At 36.8% G+C, this 13,672-nt stretch overlaps 1 protein-coding gene across 3 annotated transcripts in view; it reads left to right on the top strand.

Moving 5' to 3' along the window:
* Positions 1–13,672, top strand: part of BDP1 (BDP1 general transcription factor IIIB subunit) — an 88,304-nt gene that overhangs the window by 65,869 nt on the left and 8,763 nt on the right. For 2 of the 3 annotated variants that reach the window (XM_082835238.1, XM_082835237.1), the window contains exons 31-36: positions 3,400–3,550; positions 3,759–3,939; positions 6,082–6,136; positions 6,527–6,704; positions 7,455–7,659; positions 12,368–12,407. In XM_082835238.1, coding sequence (XP_082691364.1) covers positions 3,400–3,550; positions 3,759–3,939; positions 6,082–6,136; positions 6,527–6,704; positions 7,455–7,659; positions 12,368–12,407 — 810 coding nt within the window. Of the gene's footprint in view, positions 1–3,399; positions 3,551–3,758; positions 3,940–6,081; positions 6,137–6,526; positions 6,705–7,454; positions 7,660–12,367; positions 12,408–13,672 lie in introns of those variants that run through there. The other variant, XM_082835239.1, reaches the window with a different exon arrangement.

Here is a 13,672-nt window from a genome sequence, read left to right as displayed (position 1 = left end):
CATTGTATGTCTTCTTTGGAGAAATGCCTATTTAGGTCTTCCGCCCATTTTTTGTTTGGGTTGTTTGTTTTTTTTTGATACTGAGCTTTATGAGCTGTTAGTATATTTTGGAGATTAATCCCTTGTCAGTTGCTTCATTTGCAAATATTTTCTCCCTTTCAGAGGGTTGTCTTTCTGTCTCGTTTATGGTTTCCTTTGCTGTGCAAAAGCCTTTAAGTTTAATTAGGTCCCATTTGTTTATTTTTGTTTTTATAGTCATTACTCTAGGAGGTGGGTCAAAAAAGATCTTGCTGTGATTTATGTCAAAGAGTGTTCTTCCTGTGTTTTCCTTTAAGAGTTTTATAGTATCTGGTTTTACATTTAGGACTTTAATCCATTTTGAGTTTATTTTTGTGTATGGTGTTTGGGAGTATTCTAATTTCATTCTTTTATATGTAGCTGTCCAGTTTTCCCAGCACCACTTATTGAAGAGACTGTCTTTTCTCCATTGTATAGTCTCGCCTACTTTGTCATAGATTAGGTAACCATAGGTGTGTTGGTTCATCTCTGGGCTTTCTATCCTGTACCATTGATCTATATTTCTGTTTTTGTGCCAGTACCATACTGTCTTGATGATTGTAGCTTTGTAGTATAGTCGGAAGTCAGGGAGCCTGTTTCTTCCAGCTCCGTTTTTCTTTTTCAAGATTGCTTTGGCTATTCGGGGTCTTTTGTGTTACCATATAAATTGTAAAATGTTTTGTTCTAATTCTCTGAAAAATGCCATTGGTAATTTGCTAGGGATTGCATTGAATCTGTAGATTGCTTTGGGTAGTATAGTTATTTTGACAATATTTATTCTTCCAATCCAAGAACATGGTATATCTCTCTGTTTGTGTCATTTTTGATTTCTTTCATCAGTGTCTTAATAGTTTTCTGAGTACAGGTTTTTACCTCCTTAGGTAGGCTTATTCCTAGGTATTTTATTCTTTTCGTTGCAGTGGTAAATGGGATTGTTTCCTTAATTTCTCTTTCTGATCTTTCATTGTTAGTGTATAGGAATGCAAGAGATTTCTGTGCATTAATTTTGTATCCTGCAGCTTTACCACATTCATTGATTAGCTCTAGTAGTTTTCTGGTGGCATCTTTAGGATGCTCTATGTATAGTATCATGTCATCTGCAAACAGTGACAGTTTTACTTCTTCTTTTCCAATTTGGATTCCTTCTCTTTCTTTTTCTTCTCTGATTGCCATGGCTAGGACTTCCAAAACTATGTTGAATAGTAGTGGTGAGAGTGGACATCCTTGTCTTGGTCCTGATCTTAGAGGAAATGCTTTCAGTTTTTCATTGAGAATGATGTTTGCTGTGGGTTTGTCATATATGGCCTTTATTATGTTGAGGTAGGTTCCCTCTATGCCCACTTTCTGGAGAGTTTTTATCATAAATGGGTGTTGAATTTTGTCAAAAGCTTTTTCTGCATCTATTGAGATGATCAAATGGTTTTTCTTCTTCAATTTGTTAATATGGTGTATCACATTGATTTATTTGCATATATTGAAGAATCCTTACATCCCTGGGATAAATCCCACCTGATCATGGTGGATGATCCTTTTAATGTGTTGTTGGATTCTGTCTGCTAGTATTTTGTTGAGGATTTTTGCGTCTATGTTCATCAGTGATACTGGCCTGTAATTTTCTTTTTTTGTGATATCTTTGTCTGGTTTTGGTATCAGGGTGATGGTGGCTTTGTAGAATGAGCTTGGGAGTGTTCCTTCCTCTGCAATTTTTTGGAAGAGTTTGAGAAGGATGGGTGTTAGCTCTTCTCCAAATGTTTGATAGAATTTGCCTGTGAAGCCATGTGGTCCTGGACTTTTGTTTGTTGGAAGATTTTTAATTGAAGTTTCAATTTCATTACTTGTGATTGGTCTATTTATATTTTCTGTTTCTTCCTGGTTCAGTCTTGGAAGGTTGTACCTTTCTAAGAATTTGTCCATTTCTTCCAAGTTGTCCATTTTATTGGCATATAGTTGTTTGTAGTAGTCTCTTATGATCCTTTGTATTTCTGCCGTGTCTCATTGTGGTTTTGATTTCCCTGTTCACTAATGATGTTGAGTATCTTTTTATGTGCTTATTTGCATATCTTCTTTAGAGAAATGACTCTCAAGATCTATGCTCATTTTATTTTATTTTTTAAGATTTTTTTTTTTGATGTGGATCATTTTTAAAGTCTTTATTGAGGGCTTTCCTGGTGGCGCAGTGGTTGAGAGTCCGCCTGCCGATGCAGGGGACGCGGGTTCGTGCCTCGGTCCGGGAGGATCCCGCATGCCACGGAGCGGCTGGGCCCGTGAGCCATGGCCGCTGAGCCTGCGTGTCCAGAGCCTGTACTCCGCAACAGGAGAGGCCACAACAGTGAGAGGCCTGCGTACCGCAAAAAAAAAAAAAAAAAAGTCTTTATTGAATTTGTTACAGTATTGCTTCTGTTTTGGTTTTTTTTTTTTTGGCTGTGAGGCATGTGGGATCTTAGCTCCCCGACCAGGGATCAAACCCGCACTCCCTGTGTTAGAAGGCAGAGTCTTAACCACTGAACCGCAAGGGAAGTCCCTATGCTCATTTTAGAACTGAGTTATTTGTCTTTTTATTATTGAGTTCTTTATATGTTAGTGCTGTTTTTAAAGATTACTATATTGAAAAAAAATCTTTCCATATGATTGCATAGTGCTCTTCATTTTTTCAATAGCCTCACTATATTTTCCATGTCCCCTCCCTGCCAAGGTCCCAAGGGTACTAGTGGGAGCAGGAAAAGCAGTGTAAGTGGTAGGCTGCCTAGATTATATTCAACCCCATATGTAGAAGATCTGGATGGTTAGCATCGTCTTTTCCCTGTTTTGGGGTTCTTGATCTCTGGGATTTTCTTTTAGCCAACAATTCCTGTGGTTCAGTTAGTTAATTCATTACTCTGGCTTGATCGGTACCCGGAAGGTCTCTCAGTGTGCAGACCCCAGTTACCTCTTTTATACAGATGTCATTTTCTTCCATTTTTTGACATTATTCATTACAGAACAGCTCCCTCCCCAACACTTCCCCCAAGGTGGAACCAGCCAGGCCTCATGTGTACCCACCTCTAAACCTCTTCTGTATATGGGTTTCTGATTATACTGCTATTACAGTGAAGTAGAGATACAATAGCTGTGGCTGCCAGGAGTGAAATATGTGCAGTGCAGACTCGTTAATTATCTCATTTATGTTAAAAAGTGTAATTGATCCAGACCACCTTTTTGCCATGTGAATAAGCTTGCTTTTTGGATTAAGGGAAGTTTGGAAGAGCCACTATGTAGTGATCTTTGAAAACAGAATATGTTTCTAATATGGAGATTTTGACTTTACTATTTTGGGCTATATTTTAAATGTATTTTTTATTTAAGAAACTGAGAAAAATGCTTCTAAAGGGAGAGAATTAGAAGATAAAAACCTTGAATCAGTTACAACAGCAGAGAGTAAGGAGCAGAGCAAATTGGCATCTGTACACGGTATTGAAGAAACCAGTATTTCACAAGAAGCACGCCTAACTGGAAGGTAAAAGAGGAAAGATATTCTGGGATTTGATTTATATTCTTTGTCAACTATAGGCATAAGCAGTAGCTATAAGAATTTGTTCGGCTGCATTAAATCTATCTTAAAAGTTTGAAAACCATTAAATTAGATGAACTTTGACATACCTAGCTCTAAACATAGTTCTGTGGTTGTCTCCTTGATTTCAGATACATACTAATCTATCTTTCAGAGATGAAGATGAAGAAGGGAGGTCTGCAGAGGTTCAGCTGTCTTCAGTTGCTCCTGTTGTTTCGTCCGAGTCAAGGCCCCACACATTTGGTTTGGGTGTGGGTCTTGGTGAGAGTTCTGTCGAAGAGCCCCTGGGAAAGGACTCTAACGGAGACAGTGTGCTTATACTTCATGTGCCAGAGGTAAAAGAATGTAAAATATAACGGGGTGGCCAGCTGTTTATTCCTTATTTAAAACGTTAAGTTCTAATTTACACAATAAACTTTATCCTTTTTAGTGTTCAGTTCTACAGATTTTCATAAACATTTATAATCATATAACCAATACATGAACAATTCCATCACTCTCCAACTTTTCCAGGGTCCTTTTTAGTTACTCCTTCTCTCCACCCCCCACCCCTGACAACCGTTGATCTTTTTTCTTTCCCTATAATTTTGCCTTTGCAAGAATGTATTGAATATGTTTTTATTCTCTGGAACATAGAGATAAAATAACCAATACCTAGCTTTGTTGTAAAAACTTTGAAAAAGGAAGTGTTTTGTACAGAGAGAACTCTTGCTTCTTAGCCCCTGGATCTGAGAAGTTCATTCTCAGAACAAGTGTTTATTGAGATGTTGCGTGTGCAATACTATGTGAGATACTTGGAACACAACCTTGTGAGGAACAGGTTAGTAAATGAATGGTTAAACTCAGTCTGATAGGTGTTATGAAAGAGAGTTGTGTGAGACTCAGTTGGAGTGGCCCTCAACCCACTCCAGCGAAACTAATCTGGTGGGGGCAGTGGGCGGAGCCCAGGCATTAGCTTTTTTTTTTTTTTTTAAAGTTCCCCAGCTTATTCTAATGTGCATCCAGCACTGAGCAAATCCTTGATCTGGAAGAACAAGTATGAATTAGCCAGTTACCGGGAGAGGAACATGTACAAAGAACAAGTGTGAAACAGTATGACATGCTCAGGGACTGTATAAGTAGCTATGAGTGGAATATAAATGAAGAAAGTGCTTAGAGATGAAGTTAGGTAGCCTGGGGACAGATCATAAAATGAATTTTTATGGCTTGCTAAGGAGTTTGGGGTACATCCAAAGTTATGGGATTTTCCCCTACCACCCAACTTTTTAATTTTTACTTTTTATTTTGAAATAATTTCAAATTTAGAGAAAAGTTGCAAGAATCTTACATAGAAATCTGTTAACATTTTGCCTCATTTGCGTGCATACCTAGCTCTAAACATTATTTTCTCTCTGTGTTGCTCTCCATCTTGGTAGGTACTTTAAAACAACTAAACCATCTGAAAGTAAGTTGTAGACATGAGTCTTCACCCACAAATACTCCAGCTTGTATCTAAGACCAAGGACGTTCTCTTACAGAAAAATGACAATACTATTACCACACTCAGTATTACCATACTACCTAGCATTGATTTAATAATAATGTGTAATATACAGTTGCAATCAAACCTCTTACAGTGCATTTAGCTGTCATTTCTTCTTACTTTTTTAATCTTGAGTAGTCCTCTTGCCCTTTTTCCTCTTTTCTGTACTTGACATTTTAGAAGAGTCCAAGTTAGTCTATAATCTGGATTTCTTTTACTGCTTCCTCCTTATTAGATTCAGGTTAAATGTTTTTTTGCAAGAGTACTACATAGGTGATGTTTTGCTCTTCTTTTGCATCATATCAGGGGACACATAATGTTGGTTTGTCCCATTATTGGTGTTGCTGACTGATCACTTGGGTAGAATGGTACCTACCAGTTTTCTCCATTATAATTGCATCTTTTCCACTTAGTAAGTAATTTAGTATGCATTGATGGTTCTTGCCTGAGTCAATTACTGACATTGTTGGTTGCAAAGTGAAAGTTTTAAGATCTTAAGTAGAGAATTACAATTGGAATTGCATTTTAGAGAAAACAATATTTACAGTTTTGTGGAAAACAGATTGGAGGGAGCCATGCTGGGGGCAAGGAGACCAGTTTGCTTCCATATACATGTCACCTACTAATGGTACAGTGGCTGCTGTGATGGGGATAGAGAGAAGGTTGAAGTGTTTGGATCTCCCTTTTCTGTTACTTCAAAAATCATTTCATAGCCTACACGTATTTAACAATTTAGTCATAATTCCCTTGTGTATATATATGTGTTTATTTAAAGGAATCAAAATTCTATTGGTACAACTAAAAGTTTCAAAACACTTGAAAAATTCTGTATATAGGTTAGATAAGTTGTTGACTTTTAAAACAATAACTGTTCACAGTATCACATTGTCAGGAAAACTTTTTAAAACTGAGATTTGGTCAACCTCACTCTTTCATTTTAATTTTTTTATGGCAGTGTAGTATTCCAGAAGTCCAACAAGAGAATATAAACAATCCTCAAGACCTAACAGGTATGATAATCTGCTTCAGTGGAGTCTTAGAACCTAATATTATGTTTTTTATTGCCCATTTGACTATGGAAAAACAAAGCAGTTTTTGTTGGTCTATGATGGCCTTATATTTAAAAAAACAAAAAAACTTGAAGTATTTTGTATATAAGTTTTGTTATTCAGAATTATAAATCTTAAAAAAAAAGGAATTATAAATTTTCTCCATAGTGAATCATCTTTATCCTTTACAAAATTTTTATTTATTTGTTTCTTGAGGGGTATAATTTAGTTTTTTATTCTTCGGGATAAGTTGCCATGAGACTTTTTAGAAGTGAAATAAATTAATGATTTTCTGTCATTTCATGGTTCAGCTTTTCATTACTAACTTTTAAACTTTGATAATGAATCTAGTTGCTAATGTACATCAAGAAGGTGAGGATGAACAAGCATTCATTTTAACTCTGGTGGAAATCCCAACCAATGCAGTAGAAGAATTTGCTGATACCACTATGCAGTTAATGCCAAACCCTTTACTGCCAGCCCCCATATTGGTCAAATCAGTGAATACAGAGGAAAGGGGGGACATGAGGTAATGAATCAACTAAACTGTTTTTGCTACGGGGAAGGGGTGCTTTATGAATTGAATAATATTGATTGAACAAGCCATTCACCAACATTATTTGTAATTGTCATGGAGATCTTATTTAGTAATTATGTGGTAAATTAGAGAAGAAATTACTGATTTTATATCTGATAAAGATGCCATTTAAATGTATAATATAATACTTTTGTATGAAACTTTTGGTATTTTAAGTATTTTGAAAGCTAAAAAAATTTAGCAATCTGAATCATAAAATAGCATCTGTTAAAGGTTACTTTGTATACATTTATATATTTTTAAAATTCTGAAATAAATATACATTCACAGAAAGTTGCAAAAATAGTACAAAGGATACATTTTTAAATATTTTTGATATTTATTTTAATTCTTTGCTGTAGAATTCTTAAGTTGTATTTTAATAGTCATTGGTTAAGATGCTTTATTGTCTATCAAGTAACATTAGAAATTGAAGCGTTTTATATTAGGAAGAGACATTTTAGACTAAAATTTAGCTTTACTGACAAAGAAAACATTATTTTTATGCCTCAGATTTAATTCAATATTATGGAACTTAAGTTGTGAGTTTGTAAGTATGAATGGAGCTCAAAACTAACATTTTTGTGGCCATGGCCATGTATATATTAGTTACTTTGAAGTTTTTTGGCAGTTTTCATTGGAATAGCTCAGGCTTTAACCTCATAAAATAACTAATTTAATGTGTGTGTATTTTCTATGCAGTATCAGTTTTCCAGTAACTTCAGCTGGTCAGGATGACATGTGTTTATCTAATTCTGGAAGAGATGATTCTGAAAAGCCTCCTGCTAATTTGGATCTTGTATCTAGGAAGAGATTTCATTGTAGGCTTGACGAAAGTGACCATGTTCCTCCTGCCAAAAAAAGTTCACTCACTTTAAGAGATGATTGTCAAAAATATACCTCTGAGGTAAGATGGAATCATTAAGCAAGTAAGACGGCCATATTGCAACGGATCTATTTTTCTTTTTCCTTTAGACTCTTTATATAAAGATAGCTCTAGGGGCTTCCCTGGTGGCGTAGTGGTTGAGAGTCCATCTGCCGATGCAGGGGACACGGGTTCGTGCCCCGATCCGGGAAGATCCCACATGCCGCGGAGCAGCTGGGCCCGTGAGCCATGGCCGCTGAGCCTGCGCGTCCAGAGCCTGTGCTCCACAACGGGAGAGGCCACAACAGTGAGAGGCCCGCGTACCGCAAAAAAAAAAAAAAAAAAAAAAGATAGCTCTAATACGTTTTACCATAAATAATCCAGATAAAACCAGTTTTGGATTTTTACTTTCAACCAGTTCTAGGTGAAAATTGATGGATATTAATCAGAAAATCCATTCCCAGCTCAGTGTCATTGGCTAAAAATTAAGCTGAAAGCATCATACAGATGTGGATCTTGGCTGTACCACTTAACAGCTGTGGGATCTTAGGCAAGATTCTTCACTTCTCTGAATGAGTTCCCTGCTGTGTAAAATGGTAATAGTGATATCATCACTACCATTATCATAATGCTTAAAGTTTCCCATTGCTCTTAGGAATAAAACCAGAACCTCTAAGGCACTGTTTTTGTTTGGCTGTTTTCTGTGTCTAATCTCATCTTGTGCTGGTCTCTGCCCCGCTAGCCATATTGACCATCTTTCAGTTTCTCAAATGCACCGTACTCCTCATGTCCCAGGCTTTTCTTTTGCTGTCTCTTCATTTATGAAACATTCCCTTGCAAAACACATACTTCTTTAGCTCATTCATCACTACCTCAGGGACGCCTGACAATACAGTGCAGATTCAGTTACCAGCCACTGTGTTGTAAGTTTCTTAAGCACCCTCTTGTTTTTGTTTCTGGTAATCATCATAAGTTACTACACTATAGAACAACACTATGGAAAAATTAGAATCTATATTCTCAAAGGGACAGTTGAAGACCAATAGTCCTTAGATGATAGTAGACAACAGAGGCGGTGTATTCTGCCATATCTGATAGGTTAAAAAGTGGTATCCTGGAATAGTTTTTAATTTCTCTTATTATGAGTAAGGTTGAACATCTTTTCATACGCTTAAGAACCAGTTGTATTTCCTTTGACGTGACTCTATACTCTTTACCCATTTTTCAATTGGGTTTGTTGATCTTTGTCTTGTAGATTTGGAGGAACTCTCTGTTTTGTATGTCTGTGATATGAGTTGCAAATTTTTTTTTCTCAGATTGTTGTCTTTTAATTCTACTTTTTGTGATTTTCTCATACAGACTTTTTTTGCTAAACTTTTTAATGTGAAAGTTTTCAAACATTTAAAAAGGTAGACTGGCACGTATAATGTATCCCTATGTATCAGTCATCCTGTTTCAACATTTTGTCAGCATTCCATGCAGACACTGTTTCATTTTATTTTAAAAGTATATTTAATGACATGGAAAAAAGATCAGAGTACATCATTATATGCAAAACTAGGTCACCAGTTTAAAATAGTCCATTTAAAAAATGATAGATATACATTGCTGTGACTGAATATATAAGAAAAGTATGTATAGTGTCTCTTGGGCCTGTTTGTGGCTTTTATTTTCTAAACTGTTTTCAGCATTTTAATGATAAAAAATTGCTTATAAATAGCCGAAGTTATAATTTTAAATTCTAGAATGTATATACACTGTACTCAGACATGCAAATACTTTTTTTCTGTAATCAGATATATCAGTGTTTTGGGGAATTCCCTGGCATTCCAGTGGTTAGGACTCGGGTGCTCTCACTGCTGGGACCTGGGTTCGATCCCTGGTAGGGGAACTAAGATCTCGCAAGCCGTGCAGCATGGCCAAAAAAGAAAATTTTTTTTTATTAGCCTTTTTTTTAAAAATTAATTTATTTTTGGCTGCGTTGGGTCTTCATTGCTGCGCGCGGGCTTTTTCTAGTTGCAGTGAGCGGGGGCTACTCCTCCTTGTGGTGCACGGGCCTCTCATTGCGGTGGCCTCTCCTGCTGCGGAGCACGGGCTCTAGGCACACGGGCTTCAGCAGTTGTGGCACACGGGCTTCAGCAGTTGTGGCACACGGGCTTAGTTGCTCTGTGGCATGTGGGATCTTCCTGGACCAGGGCTCGAACCCGTGTCCCCTGCATTGGCAGGCAGATTCTTAACCACTGCGCCACCAGAGAAGTCCCTATTAGTCTTTTTATGTATAGCTTATGGAGTGTGTTATACATTGAAGGTCTACCTTGAATTTAATATAAATTCTTTTAATTAATATTATTGATTTGTATAGAATTTATTTTGGTTTTAAGAACAGTGGAACCAACTTAATTTTCACCAGATGCCTATTCGTTTGTCCCAGCACCATTTATTGAATAATTCATCTTTTGTCCGCTGATTTAAAATTCTACTTTTGGGGACTTCCCTGGTGGTCCAGTGGTTAAGGCTCAGAGCTTCCACCACAGGGGGCAAGGGTTCAGTCCCTGGTCAGGGAACTAAGATCCTGCATGCTGCACGGTGTGGCCAAAAAATAAAATAAAGGTGTATTTTAAAAAAAATAAAATGAAATTCCACTTTTGTCAGATATTAAATTCCCATACATATTTGGGCATATTCCTGAACTTTCCTTTCTTCTTCATTGATTTACCTATTTGTTCTGGGGCCAGTATCACACTGTTTTAATTATTGTAGCTTTTAAGTGCTTTACTATCTTAAAAAGGGATAGTCTGGGGGTTTCCCTGGTGGCGCAGTGGTTAAGAATCCGCCTGCCAATGCAGGGGACACGGGTTCGAGCCCTGGTCCAGGAAGATCCCACATGCCGCGGAGCAACTGAGCCTGTGCACCACAACTACTGAGCCTGCGTTCTAGAGCCCGCGAGCCACAACTACTGAAGCCCTTGTGCCTAGAGCCCGTGCTCCACAAGAAGAGTAGCCCCCACTCTCCACAAATAGAGAAAGCCCACGCGCAGCAATGAAGACCCAACGCTTCCAAAAGTAAATTAATTAAAAAAAAAAAAAGAGATAGTCTGTCCCTCTCCCCAACCCCCAATACAATTTTCTTCTTTTTCCAAGTTTTTCCTAGTCGCTTACGTTTTTTCTTTTTTCTTGGCTGTGTTGGGTCTTCGTTGCTGCGCGCAGACTTTCTCTAGTTGCATCGAGCGGGGGCTACTCTTCATTGTGATGCACGGGCTTCTCATTACAGTGGCTTCTCTTGTTGCGGAGCACGGGCTCTAGGCGTGCAGGCTTCAGTAACTGTGGCTCACAGACTCTAGAGCGCAGGCTCAGTAGTTGTGGCACATGGGCTTAGTTGCTCAGCAGCATGTGGGATCTTCCTGGACCAGGGCTAGAACCTGTGTCCCCTGCATTGGCAGGTGGATTCTTAACCACTGTGCCACCAGGGAAGTCTGCTTATATGTTTTAAAGTTTATATTAATTTCAGAATTAGCTTATTCAGAGCTTAAAAAAAAAACCCTATTGGTACTTGTGTTAGGATCATACTAAGTTGACAGATGAACATAGAGAAAATTGACATCATAAATGTGATGTTGAATCTTCCTGTCCAGAAACACAGTGTGTCTTTCCAATTGTTTAAGACTTCTTTTGTGTCTGTCTCTCAGGGGTATTTTAAGTTCTTCTTCATATAAATCTGGTACATTTCTTATTGGATTATATCTAAGAATTTTATCTTTTTTGTTGCTATTATCATTGAGTTCTTTTTAATCTAGAGAGCTTTACTGAATTACCCTCATTGTGTGTAGTAATTTTTCAGTTGGTTCTCTTGAGTTTTCTTAGTAAACAGTCATATCATCTGCAAATATAATTTTAATTATTCTCTTCTACTTTTTACACCTTTAATTTCTTTCTTTTCTAATTATATTGGGTAATATAACTTTAAAAAATCAGAAAATAGTCCTGATAGTGGACAACTTTTTCTTATTCCTGACTTTAATGGGAATACTTCCAGTGTTTATGAAGTGGGATGCTGCCTTTCGGATTGCAATAGTTGTATTTTACGGTGTTAAGAAAATGCCTGTCCAATTTTACGGGTTTTTTTTAAGAATGATATTATTGGACACTTTTCCTGCAAATAGAGAGATGATATTATTTTTCTCCTCAAATCTGTTGATTTTTATTAATATGTTTTATAATATTAAATCATCTTTGTATTCCTGAAACAAACTTTTTTTTTTTGGCTGTGCCTCCAAGCTTGTGGGTCTTAGTTCCCTGACCAGGGATTGAACCCGTGCCCTCAACAGTGAAAGCGTGGAGTCCTAACCACTGGACCGCCAGGGAATTCCCAGACAAACTCTATTTGATTGTGATGTTTTAGTCTTTCGATGTGCTGCTAAATTATGCTTGTCATATTTCATTTGATATTTTTGCACTGATTTGAGACTGGTTAGTTGGTATCAATATGATGCTTGATTTATAAAAGGCATTTGGAAGCTTTCCCTCTTCTGCTATGCTGTGGAATAATTTAAATAATAGTTGCAGTGTCTTTTTCATAAATGTTTGGTAGAATTCCCATAAAACACGTCTGACCCTAGCTTTCTGGGAAATACAGGTTTTCTTTACTTAAAAAAGAAAGAAAGAAATAAAATTAAGAAAGAAAGAAGGAAATAAAATTAATTTTATTTGACAAATAGATTTCTAATTTTTTTTTGTAAATTTTCTTAAAACAGGTGTGTTCAAAGGAATTACTAAATGTTTTGGAGAAAACAGGTGAGTAAAATAAATTTTAATGTGGTTGCATTTTGCTAAGTACCCCTGATTATTTTTGATATATCTTGTTTAAATTTGGGATTGAAGCAGAGTCTTGCTCATTTTTCTCTAAGAATCACGCCTTTATTATTAGAGGTTTTTCTTCCCTTCTGAGATCTTAGATTTGGCACTTTGGTGGCCATGAAAAGCTACTTTCATCCTGTATTTAATAGAAAATCATATAGCTCCAGGATTTCCTGTAAAAGCTCAACAACTACATTTAAGGAATTAGAAAGCTGGGTATTAAGGAGTTTTTATATGTCCTTAGCGTTATCCTTTTTTGTTTTTAATTAATTTTTATTGGAGTATAGTTGATTTACAATGTTGTGTTAGTTTCTGCTGTACGGCAAAGTGAATCAGTTATATATATGTATAACTGATACATATGTATATGTATAATTCCACTCTTTTTAAGATTTTATTCCCATATAGGTCATTACAGAGTATTGAGTAGAGCTCCCTGTGCTATACAGTAGGTTCTTATTAGTTAGCTATTTTATATATAGTAGTGTGTATATGTCAATCCCAATCTCCCAATTTATCCCTCTCCCTACTCCCCGCCCTTTCCCCCTTGGTAACCATAAGTTTGTTTTCTATATCTGTGACTCTATTTCTGTTTTGTAAATAGGTTCATTTGCACCATTTTTTTAGATTCCACATATAAACGATATCATGTGATATTTGTCTTTCTTTGTCTGACTTAACTTCACTCAGTATGACAATCTCTAGGTCCATCCATGTTGCTGCAAATGGCGTTTTTCGTTCTTTCTTATGGCTGAGTAATATTTCATTGTATATATGTACCACATCTTCTTTATCCATTCCTCCGTTGATGGATATTGAGGTTGCTTCCGTGTCACGGCTACTGTAAATAGTGCTGCAATGAACATTCGGGTACATGTATCTTTTCGAATTATTGTTTTCTCCAGTTATGTGCCCAGGAGTGGTATTGCTGGATCATATGGTAGCTCTGTTTTTAGTTTTTTTAAGGAAGCTCCATACCGTTCTCCATAGTGGCTGTGCCAGTTTATATTCCCACCAACAGTGCAGGAGGGTTCCCTTTTCTCCACACCCTCTCCAGCTTTTATTGACTGTAGATTTTGTGATGATGGCCATTCTGACCTTAGCTTTACCCTTAATTAGAAAGTGATCACTTTTTCATTTTGCTAGTTCAAGAATATTTATGGAGAAAGCTTTTCTAAGTCAAAATATATTGATACGGCTAT

The sequence above is a fragment of the Leucopleurus acutus genome, assembly GCF_964270905.1.
Source record: "Leucopleurus acutus genome assembly, chromosome: 3".
NCBI classification, from domain to species: Eukaryota; Metazoa; Chordata; class Mammalia; order Artiodactyla; family Delphinidae; genus Leucopleurus; species Leucopleurus acutus.
This window is presented reverse-complemented; position numbering and strand designations above follow the sequence as displayed.